The sequence below is a fragment of the Microtus oregoni genome, unplaced genomic scaffold, assembly GCF_018167655.1.
Source record: "Microtus oregoni isolate MIOR12 unplaced genomic scaffold, Mior012 000003F_ref0000135, whole genome shotgun sequence".
Classification (NCBI taxonomy): Eukaryota; Metazoa; Chordata; class Mammalia; order Rodentia; family Cricetidae; genus Microtus; species Microtus oregoni.
Genome location: NW_024543062.1, coordinates 7,624,830 through 7,648,628, shown reverse-complemented (window position 1 = coordinate 7,648,628; position 23,799 = coordinate 7,624,830). Strand labels below are relative to the sequence as shown.

Genomic DNA, 23,799 nt, shown 5'->3' with positions numbered 1-23,799 from the left:
TCCCACAGAGCCAGTGCCTTGTGAGGATTATAGCTGTTTGTTCTATTGGGATAGAGTTGGATGGCACCCGAGGAGCTGCTCCTGGAGGGAAGCCAGCACCTGATGCCAAGTGGACCCAGGGATCCTAAACCTGTCAGATGACATGCATGACCTAACTTTCTCTAAACACAGAGCAGTGAAATATGGAATTTAGTGAGGCAAGGTGCTGACTACACTCTCCAAGGTCAGAGTTCCCGATATAATGGTTTCTAGCTCCTGCTGACTGACCCTTGAACGCTAGATAGGGTAGTACTGAAGAGCACTTTACCTGATGTGATGTACAAATGTTCAAACACACACACACACACACACACACACACACACACACACACACACTACTGTACCAGGCACACATGGACATGTCTCACCTCTCTGTCTGCCTTGGATGCTACGAAGTGCCAAGATGTTCTGTTCATCAGACAAGAACTGCTTCATTTTGTGGAATGGCTCCTTGCCACGGACAGTCAGCTTATTCCAGGGCTTTGGCCGGGCCAGAATCTCACTCACAGACCCTTGAGATAGTCCTAAGACATAATGTCCAAAAATGCGCTGTCCAATGTTGTGCTTGATCAGCTGTTCTTTGACCTGCCGTGCGATTTCTGCTGTATCAATTTCCTCACCCTCTGAGACGCTCCCAGCACTTTCTGATTGGCTGGGAGATGGGGCCATGCCATTTACATCTGGGCTTTGTTGTAATGGACTTGGGGAAGATATGGAGTTTGTGCTGTAAGGACCTGTTGAAAAAATCGTGCTTGTGCTTCCGGCTTCCTGCATGGCCTTGGAGTAGAAGGACTGCATTAGCTGTCGCTGGAGAATAGAGTTTAGTGCAAACTTTCCTGTAGAAGCCAGGGGTAGGCTGGGGTTGGCCAGGTTTGAGCTGAAAAAGTCTTGACTTAACCCCGCTGGTGAGAAGTGGTGTGTACCGTTAGTATTGGAAACCTGTTCCCCCGTGTTGCGGGGCAACTGAGGAGGAGGGGAGGCCGGCAAGGGTCCCGGGCGCCGACTCTCAGGCTGGTCTCTCCCTTTTCTCCTGGCTGACCCTACAAGGAAGGGCAAACAGAATGCATTATGGGGGATTCAAAAGGGAAAAAAAACCAAGACCAGAATGCAAAGTGTGCCCCACAAAAAAAGTGCAGATTTTTCTTTTTAATTTTTTTTTTTTAAACAAGGGCCAAAGTGGTGTGTTGGTTTATTTTTCAATTGAATTTGTGAATCAGCCAAATGAGGCCCCCCAAAACAAGCCACATGCATTCGTGTTTGCACCTTTCTTGTATGTTGCAGCCGGGAGAATCCCCTTGACAAAGGTTCTAGTAACACACATAGGAAAGAGGTGACAGGTCTTGGGGCTTCTAGCACTGCAGTTACCACCAAAGGCTCTGCCTGAGGACCAGCAAACACTGACACTTGGGGACCTATGGGATCGCTCACACCACATGCTCTGAGGCAGATGCACCCATTGAGTCCCCTTGATCGAAGTCGCACACATTTTAAGAACTGCAATGCCACTGGAGTCCAGATAACAGTTACACACTTTGACCAGCTGCTAAATCCAAAAGCAGCCAGTGACTCTGCCATTTTAGGATGAGCAAAGGAGAGGCTAAGGATGGGGGATGGACTGTGTCCCCAAAGAAAACCTCATCGAGAAAGAAAAGTACCACTAGAGGGCCGGCGACCTCTCAAAGCACACCCTGGAGCGTACCCAGAGGGAGACCATGTGTGCTTTTACCCCTGGCCTGTTCATAGACCAACTAAGAGAAGATTAGAAAGCCAACATCCTCAGGGTGTCCCTCCTGGGACCTTTTCAAAAGGCCCCTAGCTGACCCCGTAGATTTGCTGTGGCGGCGCACACGCATCTCGCTGCAGAAAGGGGTGGGGCAAAGCGGTAAGGGATACTGTTTACACTCAGGGTTGTTAGTCCAACAAGTCTCTGGTCACCCAGCGGCGCTCCCATCATGCACACACAAACCCAGACGAAAGTTTCACCCTCCTTGTCCTTGACCCCTGGAAGTGAACCAAGCATAGTACGTGTGTGATGCCCATCCACCTACCGCTCAGGTCACTGTTGGAGATGCGCAGCGTGGCATTCTCAGACTGCAGCGAGCGGTTCTTCTCCAGGAGTAAAACCTCCAGGGGCTTGGTAGAGTCCTGCACAGGGCAGAGCAGGGATCACCGTGGGGCCACCTTGAACCCATCCACTCCCCAACTCAGCTTCCATGACCCTGCAACATGCATTACTGACTTGACTTCCACAAGGGAAAAAAACTCAAGGTCCTTACAAAAAGTTGACATGATTTTTGTCTTTAGACTCAGATATCCTTCCCCCGTTTTTCATGTGTGTATATATGTGTGGTGTCTGTATATATACACCTGCACGTGGGCACACATGCATGTAGACGCCCCACGGTTGATCTCAGGCATCATCCTCAATCACTTACCTTATTGACTGAGGAAGGGTCTTTCAATAAAACTCAGAGCTGGCTGACATAGCTAGTCTCACTAGCTAGCTTGCTCTGGGGAATCCCTTGTCTCTTCCTTCCAAGACTAGAATAACAGGTAAGCCATCATGCCCACCTAGCATTTACATGGTGGTTTCTGGGATTTGAACTTCTGGCTCAGACAGGACAAGTGTATTACCTGTTGAGCCACTTTCCTAGTTGACAATTATTTTCTATGCAGTTCCCAAATGCTCACAGTCTAAGCATGGACATCATTTGGCAATAAGATAAGCTGCTAACCCTGTGAGAAAGCAATGAGGAACCTGTTATGCCTTCTGGATAATGGGAACAAGACTATACTTGTGATGTAGGTTCTATATATTTTAGAAAACTTTTCCTTTTGTTTTGCTTTGTTGCTTCAGAGTACTGGGCTCAGGTGATCTTCTTGCTTCAGTCTTACAGTATTTGGGACTATGGATACATCATCACTTCTGGCTTTATGATATATTTAACATATTGTGTGTATATAACATGGTCTCACATAGTCTAGGCTGGACTTGGACTTGCTGTGTAGCCCAGGTTGGCCCTGAATTCCGGATCTTCCAGGCTGTATTCATGAGTGCTGGTATTACAGGTATGTGATATTATTATTATATTAGAGATGTAAACTTTAAGTGGCTGCTAGATAACAGGGTACCACTGTCACATGTCCCCTGAGTTAACACTAAGGCAGTACACTATTAATTTCCAGGCCAAACTTTTTTATGAGTTGATCTTTAACACAACCTCAAATATTTGTTGATGTTGTTTTTGGTGCTGGAATTGAACCCAAAGGACTCACACACACTGAACACACACGCTACCACTGAATTGCAACCCAGCCCCTGAAATTATTCTTGTTACTACTTTTCAGACAGAATCATATTATGTAGTTCTGACTGGCCTAGAACTCACAGGATCTGTCTGCTACTGTCTCCCAGGTGCTGGATTAAAGGTGTTACCATATCTAGCCTGAAATTATTTTTCATCTGTGTTTTCAGCATATGCCCCAAATGAAGTCACACCCAGGGCCCACTGAGTAGCCTGGCAAACACTAGCCCTTTCTTTACTGAGGCTGATTAGCTTTTACTCAGTCAAGTCTTGTTATTGCTTTTAAAGATAGTCTCATGGACCCAAGATTGGTCTCAAACTCACTGAGTAGTCAAGGTGGACTTAGAACTTTTGGCCGCCTGTCTCTACAAAGTCCTGGGATGACAGTCCTAATCAACCATGCCCCATTTATTCTGTCAGTGCTGGAGATGGAACCAGGGCTTCATGATACTAGGTAAGCAAGCATCCTAACCAACTGAGTCTCAGGCCCAACAACAAGGATTAATCCATCCTTTCACCCTTCTCTATTTTCTTTTTATTGTTGTTGAGACAGTATATCATGGAATAGCTGAAGTTGACCTCAGACTCCTGATCCTTTGCCTTCACCTCCCAAGTGCTGGCATGACAGGTGTGCACTACCAGGCTCAGCTGGTGAAATGCTCTTGAGGAAAGACTTGGCAGCTGTAAGCAAGGCCCCTCTTAACAACATGAAGATGCAGATGTGAGCCCCAGGGACCAGCAGTGACCAGCAGCTGCTGCTACCACCCTGGGAACAAAGTGAGCTGGTGTACCTGTGTCCCTGCTCCTTCCGATGGTGCAAACTCCATGGACTTCAGGGTGCTGAAAAAGGCAAGACACATTGTTACTTTCAACTATTCCCTTTATTAGTGGCCTCTCTATAGGCATTAACGCGCTGGTTCCTGCTATGCAGGCACAGAGGAACTAACAACTTTAACAACTTCCCTGGCAGAAATTGAATTTGATAATGCCCCTAGAAGAGCTAGTCTTCAACTAGCAGTTGGTTAGCAAAAGTTTTTTTTTGGCCCAGCATGTAAATCGCTCCATATGAAGTCACACCGGGTCTGCTCAGACTCATTTTACAGTGTAATACAGATATCACATTGTTGCAAGCTGAATGGATTTGTAAAGTTTATAGGAAATGGGAAGTTCTATGAGGGGAGGGAAGAAGGAGAGGAACTCATCACCCACGGTCACTGCTCATGTGCTCTCTGGGAACTGGTGCTTGCTTAGAAATGAGGAAAGAGATGGGGTGGCTTAGAATCAGAACAGACCTCTGCAGCCCCAGATGTGGTGAAGGACAAAATAACTGCTTCACTGTCTCCTTAGCAATCAATTCAGGCTGTGTCCAGATAGATAACTGGGGCTCTGGACTGTCTGAACAAGCCAGGAGCTACAAGCAGATCAGGATCATGGACCTTATGTTCTCATTGTATGTGTGTGTGTGTGTGACAGACATGTGTGTTCACATATGTGTACAAATGCAATGTGGATGCCAAAGGTTGATGTTGAGTGACTGGCTGGTCAGTGAAACCAAGGGTCCTCCTGACTCTGCTTCCCTGGTGCTTAAATTATAGGCACATACTGTCCTGTCTGGCATTTTATATGAACACTAGGGATGGAACTCAGGCCCTCATGCTTACACACAGTGTCCCTGTATTCACAGAGCCCTCTCCCTAGCTCTGCCATGTTCTTTTCTGCTATAATGTTTCATTCTGCCAGGACCAGGAAGAAGAGGGGAAATGAGTCTATGGGGTTCTGAGAATGCGCCAAATATTCCCTTTAAAACCCATGCTCCTGGGGTTGGAGAGATGGCTCAGTGGTTAAGAGCACTGTCTGCTCTTCCAGAGGTCCTGAGTTCAAATCCCAGCAACATGGTGGCTCCAAACCATCTGTAAAGAGATCCGGCGCCCTCCTCTGGCGTGTGGAGGCAGAAAGTTGTATACATAATAAATAAATCTTTAAAAAAAAACAACAAAACCCATGCTCCTGTTGCCAAGCCTTATAATCTTGTTCAATCCCAGAACCCACAAAATAGAAAACGGACTCCTGAAAGTTCTCCCAACTTCTACACATGTGTACCCCCACACACAACTTCTACACGTGTGCCTACACACAACTTCTACACGTGTGCCTACACACAACTTCTACACATGTGTGCCTACATACACAATAAATAAATGCAACAAAAAATTAAAGCCTATGTGGATTAACAAGGCTCACAGTGATCAGATTATGCAATCCGTGGCTCTCCCTTCAAGGACAAGATACATGTACAAATGTATGAAATTGTCAATAAATAATAAAAAGTATTTTTAAAAACAGCTGGGTGTGGTAGTACACACCTTTAATTCCAGCATTTGAGAGGAAGATACAGGTGTATCTCTGTGAGTTGGAGGCCAGCCTAGTCTACATAGTAAATCCAGGATAGCCAGAACTAAATAATAGAGAGCCCTATAAAAAAAAAAAGTATTTTTTAAAAAATGTCACCTGAGGGTAGTAGTCGTGGAAAAACAGATTCTCAAACACGGGGCTGAGCTTGGAGGAAGGGGTCTAGCCATGGGGTAGGTATGTATGTGTATGTGTGTGTCTATCAGTAGGGCCAAGAATTGCACAACAGTGCTTTTCTTTTTGTTTTGCGTTTTGAGACAAGATCTTAAGCAGTCATCTGGTCTTGAATTCTCTATGCGGCTGAGGATGATCTTGAACTTCTGGTCCTCCTGAGTACTTATATTATATATTATAGATGCGTGTCAACATGCCTGCTGCATTCTTTGGCTCAAAACTAGAAGGCTCAGTTTCTTCCTTCCTTTTTTTCTTGAAGCATCACCAGGCTTTTGTAGCCCAGGTTGGCCCAGGACTCATAATTCTCTGCCTCACGTTTCCAAGAGCTGATATTATAGGCAAGCACCACTATACCATGCACCTAGCTTACCTTGAAGCCATTCATCTATTTATTATTTGTTTGTTTATTTGTGTGTGGGGCACACATGTGCCACACTACATGCATAGAGGTCAGAGGAAAATTTTTGAGTTTCAGTCTTCTCCTTCCATGGTAGGTTCTTGTGACAGAACTCAGAACATCCAGGCTGAGCTATCTCACTGGCCCTTCTTCGTTTTTTTTTTTTTTTTGGGAAAAGGAAGGACAAATAAGGAAGTCACAGAAGGACAAACCAGGTAAAAATACATGTCACTAAGCTGGAAGTGGAGTTGGGAATGCAGAGCTTATGAGGAAAGGAATGGTGGGGGGTGCTTAGGGGTTTATTTAAGAAGCTGCTGGTAGACAGGGGGGAGGGGAAGAGAAGAGGAGAGAGGAAAGGAGAGGGGAGAGGAGAGGGGAGAGGAGAGAAGAGGAGAGGAGGGGAGGAGAGAGAGGGGAGGAGGAGAGAAGAGAGAAGAGGAGAGAGAGGGGAGGAGAGAGGAGAGAGGGGAGGAGAGAAGAGGAGAGAGGGGAGGAGAAAAGAGGAGAGAGGGGAGGAGAGGAGAGGAGAGAGAGGGGAGGAGAGAGGAGAAGAGAGAGAGGGGAGGAGAGGAGAGAGGAGAAGAGAGAGCCTGTAAAGGAAGAGTGTGCTGAGGACAGAGGTGGAGGGAAGCAATGTAGGAGTCTCACCATTAGTTTGAAGGAGGTCACAAGCAAGCAAAAGGAAGTTGGGATTTATAGAGAATAAAGCTGTGAGGGTAGGCTTGTCTCAGAAGATGAAAGTGAGGGTAACTGGAAAAATGAAAGTGGGAAGAAGGGGACACAGACTAGGCAGATAGTCTAGATTTCCCACAGATAGACAAGAGGTGGAGCCCAACACCTGACAGGATCTACAGTCACCTAGGAGGCATACCTCCGCATTCATCTATGAGAGACTTTCTAGACTGGGTTAACTGAGGTGGAAGACTCATTGTGAATATGGATGGCACTATCCCTGGGTCTTGGGACCTGCACTGAATAAAAGGAGAAAGTAAGTTGAGCACCAGCATTCACCTCTCTGCCTCCTGACTGTGGATGCAGTGTGTCCTGCCACTTCTTGCTCCTCCACCATGCCTTCCCTGACACCATGGACTATACCCTCTGATTCTGAGTCAAGATACGACCTTCTTTCCTTCCTAAAGTTGCTTTTGTTTTTGTTATGGATTTTGTCATAGTAACAAGAAAAGGAACATTATAATATGGAGGGATTCCAGGTAAAATGAAAGGAGCAAGGCATCTACATGGTCCAGCTGGGGTCGGGGTGGGAGAGGTCAAGAAGGGCCTTGGAGGCACCACCTTGACTGTAAATCATGGTGCAAAGACGGGCACCTATAGAGATTACTCACAGCATAGACTACTCTTAGAGATAGCCAAGTAGGGGTAAAGGGGGAGCCCTGTGTACTGACTGCACATGGGGGTTTAGGACAGCGTAAGTGAGCTGGGGATGCCATGCAGGCTCAGGGGGAGGAGTCAGAGGTAGAAGGGGCCAGAAGAGAACTTCTAAGCTTTCAAACGCAGGTATTAGCACCGAAAAAGACTGGCTTCTGGCAGGGAATGGAATCTGGAAGAAGATGGGTAGTTCTGAGTACAGGAGGCCCTATAGTATTAAGCCCTGAGATTTCAATGGAAAAATGTTTTACTCTGTGTCTGCTTGGGGGATTGACACTTGACAAACAAGCTCAGACTGTACAATTGCTGTAAGGTGGCATTTGCTCTGGCTACATGCATGCTGGAATACTTTAAATACAGTCTCATAACGTCCAAAGAAGGATGGGGATGTGGCTTAGCTGGTAGGCTGCTTTCCTAGCATTCACAAGGCTTTGGGATTACCCTAGCACAGCATAAAGCAGATGTAGTAGTACATGCCTGTAATCCCAGCACTTGGGAGGTGGAGGCAGGAAGACCAGGAGTTCAAGATCACTTTGGCTATATATATGGAGTTTCAGGCCAGTCTGGACTACATGAGACCCAATCAAAAAACAATCAGTCACCCACCCACCCATGCAACCAACAAACCAACAAAACCCTGCAAGAGGCTTGAGTTAGAACAGAAAGTTCTGGGTGGCTCTGGATTTGGGTACTACTTTGCACCCATCAGTAGATAGTCCTAGAAGGCCCATGTTTCTCCATACTTACTTCAGCTCTTTTTTCACTTCTTCATAGTCAGCCTGGCCTTTGAGTTTTTCTTCCAGTTGCTGAAAACAGAAGTTTTATTAGTAACCATGTCTTAAGGGAGGCTGCCAGACTTTACAATCCCTATGAGCAACTCTGTATTCAGGGAGCCAACAACATGGGAGCCAGCTTCTCTTCTCTTTCTGTGACCTGGTGTGGGTGTACATGTGTGTGTGCATGGACACACAAGCAGAGGTTTTAGTGCAAAACTCAGTGATAGAAGGAAAAAGTCTCACGAAGCTAGAAATATCCCAATGTGTATAATAAATGCCAGTAGACGGAAGCAGGGTGAGCCCTGTTCCTAACATTCCAGAGGTATCATGTGGTTTTTGAACAAATGTGTTTGACTGCCTGGAGGGTACAGGTAAAATTGCAATTTCGGTGGAATCAGCCCTCAGCTATTCATTGGAAGGCTAGATAGGCACCAGGAAGAAAGCACGTTCACTCTGGGAGACTTAGATATTAGGATCTGGGGAACAGAGGCCAGGTCTGTGGTGTGGCTCACTGTAAACCAGCTTCATTCTTATGGGAATGGCTCTGACTGACAGGGACTGGCCCCACTGCCCTCTGGGGCAAGACAATGTATTTCCAGAGTGATCATATGATTAAGTGTTCCAGAATACAATGTAAGCTTGTGGGACACTTCCACGGCTATCTTTATACCAAAAAGCTTTCCTAGGGTCATGTGGCAAGTCTCAGGTCCACTCCAGGTAAGCCATGAGTCTGCAGGGCAGGATCCTTGTGAGTTATCATGTTTCCAAGTTTGAACTAAAAAAAAAATCCCAGGGTTTCAGAAGCTAGCACCTTACTATTTATGGAGCTTCTAGGTGTCTCTTTGGGTTCTGGTTGAGACCAGTGGAAAACATTCTAGAACCTGAGGAGGAAAGGCTTACTTGGCCCATCAGCTTCAAAGCCTATGTGTATCAGAACCTAGCTAGAGTTCCAAGCAGACTGTTGCTTTCTCTTACTGACATCCACTCAGCTCATTTTCTTCCATTGCCTCTGCCGACAAAGTTCATGTGTATTTCCCATTGCATAAAATTGCTCCACTTCGTTCCCTTTTAAATATTTTTTGCTAACTTTCTAAATTATAATGGTTTTCTCAGGGACAATCAAACGGAGGCTGGTAGGCACTCATTTTCCCATAAAAGACTCTCAGAAGGTGTTCTGAAAGAAGTCATTATTTCATTCCTTTCCCTACAGTCAAATAGCAGGAAGTACTAATGTACCGCCCACCCTTGAAAAGTGTTATCTGCAGTGTTTCGGAGAGGCCAGATGTGAACACAAACATCAAGTCACCTCCAGAGAATGGCAGAAAGTAGGAAGGAAGGCAGAAAGAGGGACAGAGATGTGGTGTGTCACAGCCTAACAAGGCCAACCAGCATGAGTGTCAGCCTGTCTCTTATAAGCCAGGCATCTTTGGGGCAGCTGATATGTTACTCCTCCATAAAATGAGAGCAGCTACAAGGGGCCAAAGTGTCCTATGAGGAAAGAACGGGTGGGAGCTACCTCTAGGCCTCCCAGGGCTGAGATTCTTGTTACTGTTAAGTGTATTACACAGTTGGTTATCCAGTGATGAGGCTGATAAAAAAGAGGGCTGGAGAAATAGTTCAGTTGGCAGAGTGCATGAAGCCCTGGGTTCCATCCCCTGCAGCACACAAACTGCATGGTGGTGTATACCTGTAATCCCGGGAAGCAGAGACGGGAGAGGCAGTATTGTATTAGTATTGTATTAGTATTGTATTAGTATTGTATGTATGTGTATTTGTGTGACTTATGTGTGGGGCCCCATGTGCCATGATACGTATGTGGAGGCCAAAGGGCAATGTTTGTAGAGTGTGGTCTTTTCTTCCATCTTTATGTGGGTCCTGGGGTTGAACTTAGGTTGCCAGGTTTGTGTGGAAAGTACCTTCACCTGCTGAGCCATCTCAGCAGCCTGGAAGCCGTATGCACCTGGCCTTTAATCCCAGCACTCGGGAGGCAGAGGCAGGTGGATGTCTGTGAGTTCAAGGCCAGCCTGGTATACAGAGTGAGTTCCAGGGCAGCCAGAGCTGTAACAGAGAAACCCTGTCTTGAAAACCAAAAAACAAACTAACAAAAAACAAAACAAAACACCTCCAAAACCCAAGAAGAAACAAAATAAACCCCCAATATTAAAAAATAATTAAAAAAATATAATAAAATAAAAAAAATTACTTCTACTACTACTACTATATTATGTATGGATATGGGTGTGTTCTTTGACCTTTGTGTGGATCCCAGTGTTGAACTCAAGTTGTCAGGCTTGCAGTCAAGAGCCTTTACCCACTGAGCCACATGGCTAGTGTGTTCTAGTTTGGTATTAGCAGTGCTCAGCAGGAACTAAATAGCTTCTACTGAAATTTCATGTTTTAACTGGAAAGTTTTACAGAGAAGATCCCACTAGTTATTTTGTTATTTCAGTGACATTTTTCATTCTGGAAAGACAAAGTGCTAGGAGCTTGGCAGAGGGTGACCTTCAGTGCCTTTGGCCAGGCCCTGTCTCCTTAGATAGGAGTGGCTTCAGTTGCTCCATGCAACCGGATCAAACACAGGCTGTCTGGCAGGTCTTCTACCCATCGAGCCACTTCGCTGGCCTAACATAGTATCTTTATAAATTGAGTGCCTAATTAAGTCTTAGCTCATATCTCTTTGTTTTGAGAAAGAGTCTCATGTAGCCCAGCTGGCCTTGAACTTTCTTTATATCCAAGGATGACTGTGGATGTCCAATCTTCTTACCTCTACCTCTAGAATGCAGAGATTTAGGTATGCACGAGTACACCCAGTTTATGCAGTGCTGGGGACAGAACCCAGCTACACAAGCATTCAATCAACAACTAAGCCTGAGACTTGCTAGCCTTTTCTGTAAACACTCATTTTTAATTGAAGGTACTAGTGACTTTATTTTCCTTGCCACACTGAGGACGATATAGGTGACTGGCTAATTGTACTGCTTCTTCATGAAGAGTGCTGGAACAAAACCATGGAACAGTTATCAAAAGTAGCTGCCTGTCATGGTGGCTGGTTTACTGCATTAATTATGAACTCGGAATTATCCACCACAAGTAGCACAGTGCTGCTGAGCACTTGTCAGACTGTGAAACACTTCTCGCTCACAAGCCAATTTCTACACTTAAAGGTGAGAAGACATGGATGGTGATGAGCTAACTGTAATGTTTGTATGAAAGAGTAGAACATTGGCCAAGAGGAATTAGTAAATATGAAACCTCATGGTGGAGAAAAGATGGTAAGTTTCAACATGCTGGGGTATGAGAAGCAATTAATCAGTTACCTGGGATGCCCAATTATAGACAACACCAGCTAAATGTATTGGTAAAAAAAAAAAATCACCAATGTGAGGATTCAAGATTCTGCCCATGGGGGCTGGAGAGATGGCTCAGAGGTTAAGAGCATTGCCTGCTCTTCCTAAAGGTCCTGAGTTCAATTCCCAGCAACCACATGGTGGATCACAACCATCTGTAATGGGGTCTGGTGCCCTCTTCTGGTCTGCAGGCATACACACAGACAGAATATTGTATACATAATGAATAAATATTAAAAAAAAGATTCTGCCCATGGACTAGGAGTGTGGCTCATCTGGTAGAATGTTTATATAGCATGCATGAAGCCCTGGGTTCCATCCCCAGCACCACACCACCACATAAACAGGGCATAGTGTGGTATGCCTGTACATATTAGTACTCCATAGGTGGAGGCAGATGTTCAAGGTCAGAACTGGCTACTAAGTGAGTTGAGACCAGCCTGGGATATATGAGACCCTGTCTTGACCACAAAGCCCTCAACTGTGTATGACTTGCTCTCTCAAAGTGACTGTGTTAGCAGACTCATCTGTTTCAAAGATTAAGGATGTATAATATGATAGGAAAACCACCAGCAGTTCTTCCTGCTGGAAGCTACAGTGCCCCTCCTAGGCTGCACCCTGACTCCAATCTCTCAGCACATCTTTGGGAGTCCCCCCAAACTTAAAAAAAAAATATGGTACAAGAAAGAAAACCAAACCAAACAAAAAACAAACAAACAAATAAACAAAAGCAAACAAACAGCAATAACAACAAATGAGTGAAGGGGTGGGAGACAATGGGAAGAAAAGACAACCCAGGAAGAAAAATCCCATAGTAAGTGGACATGGTGATGCACACGTATAGTCCTAGTATTTGGGAGGCTGAGGCAGGAGGATTAGGAAATCAAGGTCAGCCTTGGCTACACAGTGAATTTCAGGTCAAATTGGTGCATGGGACTCTGTCTGAAAAAGAAAAAGAAGGAGAAGGAGCGAGAAGGGAGGAAGGAGAAAGGAGGAAGACACAGTAGGGTAAAATAAACCACCATTTGTACCTTGTAGCTTTATAGGGACTGTGACTATTAGGTCAGAGTTCCTCATTGTAGAAGCATCAGGTGATAGGTTGATAAGGTAACAGATCATATTCATAAAGTATCTTCCTAATGATTATATCTACATTTAGTTTATGTCAGACACTATAAATTATGCACATAAAAAGAAGCCCTGACTGAGCACAGTGGAACATATCTTTAATTCCAGCACCTAGGGGACACAAGTGGGTCGCTATCTGTGAGTTCAAGGCTAGCCTGGTCTACATAGCATTCTAGGCCAGTCAAAGTGATATTGTAAAAACCTGTCTTAAATACAGATAAATACCTCTCAAGTCTAAAAACAAACCCTGAGACGTTACCTTATTCAATCAAACTTAGGGCATTTGCCCATTTGGAGACCTCTGAGGTCTTCTGTATGGGGCTTTGATATGTATGGGAGCCATCTTTACTCCTAGCAGCAAGGGGTTAAGATAATTAAAATCAGAAGGCTCATTACTAGAGGATATGTTTTGATTATTAGATCAGGCGAAGGGAAGGAAGGATGATTTTGGAAAGAAGTATCACTGGATTGTTTCATTAACTACGCAGTATTAAAGAATTCCCCCAAGACACGATAAGAACATTAATTTGTGCAACTCTGTTTCACTTTGTGTGTGTGTGAAGGCAAACATTAGAGCCTTAACTGATTTAGACGAAATTGCTCTGTATGAGAACTGGAGGGCTGACAGCTTGCAGCTCTGCCAGGGAACCATGAGCAGGATACGTCTGAGTCAAGCCCTGACTGGGACAGAGGAGACACAGACAAATGAGCAGATGATGATGATGCCATCACCAGGTCAGAAGTGATGATAATACCTTAAGTTAGACTGGGCCAAGACCTCAGACCTGAGTTCTCACACTTGCCAGCTGGGCAAGCTGAGAGGAGGAAATGCTGGGTTTTGAGTCATCTTCCCAAGTCCAGGGTCTCCTCCTCAGGAACACCTGGGCATTGGGCACTGTACGAGCAAATGGAAGATACCCCTGCTAGAGAAGCAAAGGAGAAAATATCCTGGCAGAGCTGTGGGTGCTGCTGGTATTAGCCACAAACCAGAAGCAAAACTGAGTTCTAGGTTAAAGTTGGTCATGTATCAAAAAGCAAAACAAACAAAACCAAAACAAAACATTAAAAGAAAAAGGGCTGGAGAAATGGCTTAGTCAGTAAAGTCCTTGTAGTATGAGCCTAAAGACCTAAGTCCTACCCCAGAAACCACATAAGAAAGTTGGGCATGGATGAAGAAAGTATGGAATATATACATATTAGAGTATTACTCAGCAGTAAAAAACAAGGACTTCTTGAATTTTGCATACAAATGGATGGAAATAGAAAACACTATCCTGAGTGAGGTAAGCCAGACCCAAAAAGAGGAACATGGGATGTACTCACTCATATTTGGTTTCTAGCCATAAATAAAGGACATTGAGCCTATAATTCATGTTCCTAGAGAAGCTAAATAAGGTGAATCCAAAGACAAACACATAGGCATCCTCAGGAATATTAACCTTCATCAGGCGATGAAAGGAGACAGAGACAGAGACCCACACGGGAGCACCGGACAGAAATCTCAAGGTCCAAATCAGGAGCAGAAGGAGACGGAGCACGAGCAAGGAACTCAGGACCACCAGGGGTGCACCCACACACTAAGACAATGGGGATGTTCTATTGGGATCTCACCAAGGCCAGCTGGCCTAGGTCTGAAAAAGCATGGGATAAATCCGGACTAGCTGAACATAGCGGACAATGAGGAATACTGAGAATTCAAGAACAATTGCAGTGGGTTTTTGATCCTACTGCACGTACTGGCTTTGTGGGAGCCTAGGCAGTTTGAATGCTCACCTTACGAGACCTGGATAGAGGTGGGCAGTCCTTGGGCTTCCCACAGGTCAGGGAACCCTGATTGCTCTTCGAGCAGATGAGGGGGGGGACTTGATCAGGGGAGGGGGAGGGAAATGGGAAGCGGTTGTGGGGACGAGGCAGAAATCCTTAATAAATAAATAAATTAAAAAAAAAAAAAAGAAAGTTGGGCATGGAGGCATGCTTTTAATCCTAGCGTGGGAGCCAGAAGTGGGTAGATAACTGGGACTTGCTGGCCAGTCAGCCAAGCCTACTCTTGTGCCCTGGGATGGCCTTGACTGTAAGATTTGACCACCAAGTTCTCCACAAGAAGTGCCCATCAGCACTGGGTGGTGTGTAGGCTTGGGAGGTCCCAGGTGGTAAAGCAGTGCAGTGGGCAGACAGGAGCAGGCAGGTATGGGCCAAAGCATCAGGGACCTCTGTGTTGTAGGGGTGTGGTACCCTGAGAAGGAAATGTCAGGGATGGTAGTGAAGTCAGACTCAGTTTCCTTGTCTCAGAGACCTAGGACTTTGTTCAGAATTGACATGGGTTCAAGGTTGCCACAGTAGTGTGGGCCAACATGGTCATGAAAGCTCATCCACGCTTCCTAACCCCACCATGTACATGCTCGCATCCCCTTCCATGCTCTTACTTTGAGTGTGTTATTCTTGGCACTCAGTTGCTGCTCCAGTTGTGAGATCTGGCTGGCAGAATTCTCCCGCAGTTTGGTGAGGCTGGCCTGGAGTCGCTGCACGTCTTCCACCAGTTGGGCAATCTCCCGCTCTTTGGCAGCCAACTCTACTTCCAGGCTGGATCGGGTCAGCACCTCCATGGCCTGCTCCTGGGAAGAAGAAAGCAATGACGAAACAGCACCGGCTCTAGAGTAGGGAGCTCAGGGACCTGCCCACCTGCAACTGAGGCATAGTTACAAAGTCGCACAGATACAGAGGCGCACACAGCAAGCTTCAGGGCCAGACATGACTTCCTGCCTTTGCATGGCTGTCACCTGGATCTGTTATTTGGGCAAATATTGTCTTAGAATCTACCTTGTACTGGGCATGGGGCAACTGAACTGAAGCATGAAAGTCTGACTTTTGCAGGGTTAGTCTAGTGGGGCTGGATGAGTTAGCTACACAAAAAACACGGATTTGTGATATGTGAGGTGGTGCCAAGAACTACAGAAAATTCGAAGTAGAGAGGGTATGAGAGCTAAAGTTAGAGAGGTTCTCTATTCAGTAGTAGGGTTTCACCACGTAAGCCTAGGCTAGCCTGGATCTCATAGAAAGCCACCTTTCTCTGCTTGCTTAGATCTGGGATTAACGATGTGCATTGAAAGGCGATTATTATCATTATTTATTTACTTTTCCAAAGACAAGGTTTCTCTGTGTAGTCCTGGCTGGAACTCACTCTATAGACCAAGCTGGCCTCGAACTCACAGAGAACTGCGTCTGCCTCCCAAGTATTGGGATTAAAAGCATGTCCCACAACCGCCTAGAAAAAGGCTCATACTTTAAAATAGATTGGTCCAAGAAAGTCTCACTGAGATAGAGATATGTGAGCAGAGACCTGGAGGGTGTGAGGTGTTATTTGGTGGAGAAAGCCAGAGGAACAGCAATGAGGGAGGTTCAGATGACAGTATCTAGACCTTTGTGGAAACACTTGGATTTTTTTTTTTTTAATCCTGTAGTGGGACCCAATGTTCTCTTACCTACAACAAGTATGTTATTTAGCAAACTGACTCCCAGTATTTTCCTTTTGCATTTTGGTTTAATGAGGATGGCTCTAATGTACCTCAGGCTGGACTTGCTATGTAGCGAGGCTGGCTTTGAACTTCTTCATACCATACTTGCTTCTCTTTTGTGCTGTACTTCAGTTCCTGTCTCCACTTGGAGAGCAAGGTTAGATGGGTGGATCAGATGTTTGCCACATAGGTGGCCTTGCTTTCCAATATTCCAGTTCTGCTAGGCTCTAAAGGATGGCCAGGTGAGCTCCAACGGTTCCTTGAACTAACATTTGTCTGTAGACATTCACAAGGACTCTTTTGAGTATCCTGTATTGCTCAGTGCCCATGAAAGAATGACAAGTGGATGGGTGAAAGAAAAGGGGCTGTGGACTACTTGGCACGGTGGATGTCTCATGCTCATGCGAGACAGCCAAAGCACTGCTTCCGGCTCTGCTACAGCCATGAATTCTACCTTTTCCCAGTTAGTTCTGCCAGCCAAGCCCAACAGACCATTTTTTCCTCCTGGCTCCGTGCCTGTGGTGGCCTCCACGGGAAGGTACAGATAGGGAAGTCCCTGCTCACTGTGGCTGGGAGACTAAAGCCAGGCCAGGTCAATGTTGCACTTAGCCATGATGAAGTGTGGAAGCCACCTCAGGCCCCACAACTGACTCGACCTGCAAAAACATTCATTTCCTTCTGGAATGTTTGGGTTTGCTGTGGCCCAGTAAGGTGCCAGGATTCTTTGTAATCCAAACATTCAGCTCAGAAGTCCTGTTAGACATGTTAGGATGAATGGCTTCCTCCTGACCAAGGGCAGCCACAGAAGCTGGGAAGCTGCTGGTCCTGGCTCTTTGGCCTGCCTCTGCCCTGATGCAGTTCCCAGGGCATTTACATCTGGGCAAGGAAGAATAAAGGGGTCATTTCAGAGAAAAATAAGTTATTGTGTTCCTGAAGTTGTGAAGGAAGTGACAGTCTCCTGCACAAGAACCTTTCTACCACACCCTGAAATGGTCAGGGCACTCTACAATTAGTACTATTATTACTTTTGAGATAGGGGTCTTGTTGCTATGTAGCCTAGCCTGGCCAATTCTGCCAATCCTCCTGCCTCAGCTTCCTGAAGTTTTTCTTTTGTTTAATTTTGTTTTTGAGTTTGGGTTTCATATAGCTCAGGCTGGTCTTGAACTTGCTAGGTACCTAAAAATGACCTTGAATTCCACATCTTCCTGGTTCTACTTCCCGAGAGATTGGATTACACATGTTTGACACTATGCCCAGCTACAACCTCTTTTTACAGAGAGAGAAACAGAGTAAGGAAGATAGATCTCTTTGCTTCAAATCTCCAATTCAGAGACTGCAGAGCTGGGGTCTGAACTAATGAACTAAGCATCTTAGCTAGTGTGTTGCTCAGTCACTAGTGCCAGTTACCCAAGGTCACCAAAGGTATCTGAATCTGCTCAGTCAGGGCCACCTTGACCAAACTTTGATAGTCCTGTTAACTTGAGAAAAGTCACATGGGACTGGGCATGTTATTGTATATCTGTGATCCCAGGAACACAGGAGGTTGAGGCAGAAGGACTGCCAAGTGGAGGTTAGCTTGAACCAATGTAGTGAGATTTTATCTCAAAAAATGAAAACAAAACTAAAAATGAAAGCAGGGGTGGTGAGATGAGTTTGCATAAAAGTGTTCCTGTGTACACCTGATGGCCTGAGTTCGAGCCTCAGAACCTACACCATGAAGGAAGAAAGCTTACTCCTACTGACCCTCACACATGTGCAGCTACTCCGACACTCACAAAATAAATGAGAGAGAAAAGACAATAGTTTGGACCTTTGGGTCCCATTCTTCTTGCATGTTTGTTTCTCAGGTGAAAGTTCAACCACTGAATACATCCAGGGTCAGCTGCTATTTATGCCCCACTGGAAGGACTGCCTCTGCTTCCCTGTGAAGCTCTGGGGCAGCACTCCTTTTCAGATCTAGTTACTCCTAGCCTCCACCTGGCACAGGACATGTACACACACAATGCGGTCACACCAAAGCAACCCACGAGGGCACCTATGAGTTATTGGCAGAGCTCTTCTCAAGTTCTATCCCCAACCCATTAAGAATTCACAACTATTTTGGTTAATACTGTAGGCTTGTCAGGATCTAGAGTCATCTATGCACCAGAGAGACCTCTGTGCATAGCTGTAAGGGAGTTCTGAGACAGGTTAGTTGAGGGGGGAGACCCACCCTAATTGGGGTAGCACCCAAGGCTGGTGTCCTGGAGTTGAGAAAAAAGAGAAAGGCAGTTAAGCAACAGCATTGATTCCTGCATCTTGACTGCAATGTAATTCTGCTGCCATGATGGACTGCACCCTTGAACCAGGAACTAAAATAACCCCAGCTTTGGTCCTTTAAGCGTCTGTGTCAGGTTTTTTGTTGCAGTAATGAGAAAAGTAACCAGCACATCCATTCAACAACCATTCCTGCTTCAACTATTATTCCAAAAGGAAGAGTTGAAACAGGAGTGATGTGGGGTGAGGGTGGGGTCGGGGTCAGGGTTACCCACCACATCTGGAGCCTTCTGGATCTGTGAGGCCAGCTGCAGAGAGTGGTTGGCTGATGAAAGCTGTTCCCTTAAAGTTTCTGCCTCTCTCTGTGCCACTTCTGCCCTCTGAGGGAAAAAAAAAGGGGTGAAGAGAAGAAAGTACATTGGTTTAACAGCTGACAATTATTATAAGAACATTCATCAATTCATGCCTGACTGACTGTAATTGATTTTCCTAAACACTCAACCTAATAAATGCTATGGAAACACACACACACACACACACACACACACACGCACGCGCACACACCCTAGAATGTGATGGATTTTTATTTTAAACAGTACAAGGAAGAAATAATTGAGCGATTATGACAGTAATTTAACGCTAGGAGCGAGGAATCCCCTGCTGGTATTAATGCTCCGGCCCATTGCGTTTCCCAGACTGAATAAATACGGCTGGAAATAGAGTCTTCTGATTCAATTTCTTTCTATTCTCATGGACCGAAGAGACTTTATCACAGGATTACTCCTGGGAGTCATTCTCATGGGTAAACACTGAATTAAAGACATGCTGGCGATCCTCCCCAGCACAGACACAATGTTGTGGTTGTTTTCACCCATGGTACGTGTCCATAAGCAGTCTGTGGAACTGTGGCTTCATTTGTTGAGGGATGGGCTGGATTCTGCAGTTAACCCATCATGGGGAATGTTTGCAAATGTTGACATACGTAGCTAGCCAGGCTGTTCTGGGCCAGCAGTGAGTGGGCAGCCCAGGCTGGTGCTGGAAGCTTTAACAGAAATGGCTAGAACCTTTTGTAGTATGTCTAGGACCCTAGATGAGGAAGCCATGACTGCTACAAATTCAGACTTGCTACTGGACAAAGAGGGGAGCCACTCTAGTACCTACCACTCAAGAGGCCATCTGGGAAGAGAGGCAGTAGGGACAGCTACCTATGTATACTCCTGGAGCCTCTACACAGGCATCTGTAGAATGGAAACATTGTGTCTACACAGATACCTAACTTAGGTTCTATTCCCACAGGGCTTTACCATGGAAGTAATTTTTCATTGGGTTTATCCAGGTCTTATTATTATGACTAAGACAAAACTAAGACAGGTGGACAATGGCAGCTAATGACATTAATACTTGGACTGTGAACGAAGTGCCCCTTCTCTATACCCTGGGCAAGTTATATTCTGTTACCATAAAAAGTTAAGAGAGGCAAGGCAGGAGAATTCTGAGTTTTAGGACAATGTGGGCTATACAGTGGGTTTTTAAGGAAGTCTGAGCAACACAGCAAGTTGAATACCACCTTAGTTACAGTAATTTCAAAGCCAGCTTGGGCTATGCAGTGAGTTCAAGGCCAGCCTGAACTACACTGGAATATCTTGTTTCAAAAAACCAAAACAAAAAAGTTACCTACAAAATAAAACAGAAAGGTTAATGAGGAAAGTCTGGTTGAGCAGGACTTTTCCACCAATTACCAAAAGAGAAGTCACAAAGAAAAAACAATGTATTATCTTGCTGCTTAATCTGTTTGTACAATGACAGGGCTGGACAGCTGAAGTGCCTTGGTGGTGGCAGCAGTGAGTACAAAAAGAAGTTAGAATCTAAGGACAGTTTATCTGCCCAGGGCGAGGCTGGTTCTTGCAGAGCTTGGAGAATGGCCCTGAATCTGTCACATCAATGTCTAAGTGTTTCCTAACACATCTCTGTTCTGGACAGAATGGAGAACCAACAGGATACGAGAACCAAAGGGACTAAAGAACCAACTGTCAGGAAAAGTTTTTGGTATTATGACAAGAATGAGAGAGAAATATCTGCTTTGTGCTAACTTCCAATGAGTCCTATTCCCAGCCTTCCAATGGGGGATTCTAGGCAGGTGTTCTGCCAAAGAGACCCATCCCTGCCTCTTCACTGACGAATTCTGGGCAAGGTCTCTACCACTGAGCCACACTCCCAGCTTCTCACTGGGGGATTCTAGGCAGGCACTCTACCACTGATATGAATCCCCTGCTTTCTTTTTTTTTAAAAAAATATTTATTTATTTATTATGTATACAATATTCTGTTTGTGTGTATGTCTGCAGGCCAGAAGAGGGCACCAGACCTCATTACAGATGGTTGTGAGCCACCATGTGGTTGCTGGGAATTGAACTCAGGACCTTTGGAAGAGCAGGCAATGCTCTTAACCGCTGAGCCATCTCTCCAGCCCCCTTGCTTTCTTTTTATTTTTTGTTTTGAGGCAGGTTCTTACAAGCTAAGTTGCCTAGTCTGGTCTTGAACTTGCCATCATTCTGCTTCAGCCTTACAAGAAGTTGGACAACAGCCGTTTTTCCCAGCTTTTCTGACAGTTAAGACACATAACTGAAAAGCATATTCCTCCATAGTTAGTGAGGTAAACCTTCAGGTACACGATTCCCACAGCTCTTTCAGGAATTGCATGTATTGTGACAAATTTCCCAGTCTCTTTGATAAGGAAAACTATTCCTTCATCTATTGGGGAAGAAATTCTGATAGTTGCTGAACAGGTAGCATTACCACAGTGGCATGTTACACTGGCCCCGTCTCCTAAAAGCCTGTGAAGATGCCAGGTGGCAGAATACCGTACATCACAGACTGAGGTATCAGCTAGCTACCTGCAGTTTTATTTTAAGGTCAGCATTTGTATTAAGTCCCCGAGGTCACAGTAGTGTGAGGTGTGGAGGGTAATATCTATAACTTCAACACTGGGGAGGAGGATGATTCAAGAGGATAGTGAGGTTGAAAACAGCCTGGGTAACACACAAAGAGCCAGCCTCAAAAAAGCAAAGCAGAAACAGGTTTGGCATGGTGGTGCATGCCTTTAATGCTAGTTTGAAGCTAGCCTGGTCTACATAATAAAACCCTATCTCAAAGCAAACAACAAAAACAAAGGGCTGGGGTGGCTGCTTAGCTAGTTATTAACTTAAAAAAAAAAAGGTCTGGGGATGTGGCTCAGTAGGTAAAGTGCTTGTATAAGATGCATGAAGCCCTGGGGTTCAATCCCATCACCGAATAAACTGAGCATGATGGTATAAACCTGTAATCCCAGCATTTGGGTGGTAGAGGCAGGAGGATCAAGAATTTAAGGTGATCTTTAAACTACAGCTATAGTTAGTTTGAGGCCTGCCTGGGCTATATGAGATACTGTCTCACAACCAAAACAAAACAAATAGAAAATATCAACAATAAACCAAACCAAAAAAAAATAATAATGATCAATGAGGTTCTGTTGGAAGTCACTGTCCCAAGGTGGCCTAACTTGGTTACTTTAGTATAAGTTCTTGGTTTCACATTTACTTAGGATTTCTATTGCAAAATACACCCACCATCAGCACTCTCAACGACAACAACCTGCTGACAAGGTGTTCGAGATCTGTGCAGTTAAAAGTTCTAGAACAAAGGAATTGAAAAGCAGAGCATTTCAGGGAAGGCATAAGGGACAGGGTGACAGACACTAGTTGGCATCTGGGGTGATCTGTTTCCAGGTCAACAGAACTAAATACAGCCTTCCTCCAGCAGCTGAGGCAGACAGTGGGGTGCTACCTGGGTTTCGTGCTCCATATTTGGAGCCTCACACCCCCTTGACAAAACCACAACTTGACGACTGAGGTTGGGATGCAAAGCTGACCCCTACTTGGTGGCATAAGGCTGCATGCTTCCGAGTGTTCTTAGACAGGCCCATCCCTGAAGAGGCAGAATCAGAACATAGGACAGGCTCCTGAACAGCAGGCAGGGACAGCACTTGCCACCCTCTGGGGCTGCCCTTATGCTTTTTCTTGAGAAGCAACAATTTCTGGAACAGAGGGAGAAGTAGAGGTAGGAACAATGCAGAACAATAGCAGTGCTGAGCTTTGGTAGCTGCCAACAGCTACTCTGAAAATCAGCAGGGAAGGATGTGGGGAGGGGGAGTGAGGCTGCAGAAGTCAACAGTAACTGCGTACACCACAGTGACAGTGTCAAATTATTAAGACTATCTCTGGGGCCACTACATGTTCCTCATCTAAGATAGATGACTTCAGTTTTTGGGACAGGGTCTTATATGTAAGTTCAGGCTTGCCCCAAAGTGACTAAATAGCTGAAGAAGACCTTGAACTCCTGATCCTCCTGCCTGGTTTATATTGTTCCAGGATGGAATGCAGAGCTTTGTGCATAATAGGTGAGTAGTTTATCAACCAAGCTACGTTCCCCATACCTACCACCCCCTTAGCAGGGTCTTATGTAGAGAGCTGAAGCTGGTTCTCAACTCCTGACCCACCCCTCAAGTGATTACAAGTGTGAGCCACCACATCTGGCTACTTCCCTTGGTTTATATGGTGGTGGTGGGGCCTTTAATCTAATCTTCTGCCTCTTTTGGCTCTAGATTATTTGCTTATGTATTCTCCATATATGTGGCCACTAAAATATAGGTATAGGAAAACCTGAAATAAGGAAATCTCTGCAGGAGCAAAGCAGCTTAGAGTGTGAAGTGGTGATGGCTGGAATGTAACCAGAAGCATGGGAGGCTGCAAGAAGTGACCCTGTTAATGGTTCTGTAGGAACCTGGAGAAGGTCATGAGCCACAGCTTGTGCCGCTGGCCACTGCAGGTCAGGAGGAAAAGTCACTTATGTGAGTATGACTATAGAAGTCTGATGAGCAAACTGCCCTACTTCTGACTGCCACCAAGGTGCTCTCTGTGTGTCCTGGAGCAGGAATGTAAGACAGGGCCACACCAAGGAATGCCAAACTCAGTTGGGGATGTGCCTGGCCCCATGGGGAGGGCCAGGTCTTGACCTATGACATCCCCACTCAGGC

At 45.5% G+C, this 23,799-nt stretch overlaps 1 protein-coding gene across 6 annotated transcripts in view; it reads right to left on the bottom strand.

The window, feature by feature from the left end:
• Cux1 (cut like homeobox 1) overlaps positions 1-23,799 on the bottom strand; it is a 329,325-nt gene that overhangs the window by 68,046 nt on the left and 237,480 nt on the right. For 2 of the 6 annotated variants that reach the window (XM_041648337.1, XM_041648339.1), the window contains exons 10-15: positions 19,005-19,109; positions 15,385-15,573; positions 8,458-8,516; positions 4,136-4,184; positions 2,088-2,184; positions 408-1,079 (exon numbers count right to left, since the gene is read on the bottom strand). In XM_041648337.1, coding sequence (XP_041504271.1) covers positions 408-1,079; positions 2,088-2,184; positions 4,136-4,184; positions 8,458-8,516; positions 15,385-15,573; positions 19,005-19,109 — 1,171 coding nt within the window. The remainder of the gene's footprint in view (positions 1-407; positions 1,080-2,087; positions 2,185-4,135; positions 4,185-8,457; positions 8,517-15,384; positions 15,574-19,004; positions 19,110-23,799) is intronic. The other 4 variants (XM_041648338.1, XM_041648340.1, XM_041648341.1 and 1 more) reach the window with 3 other exon arrangements.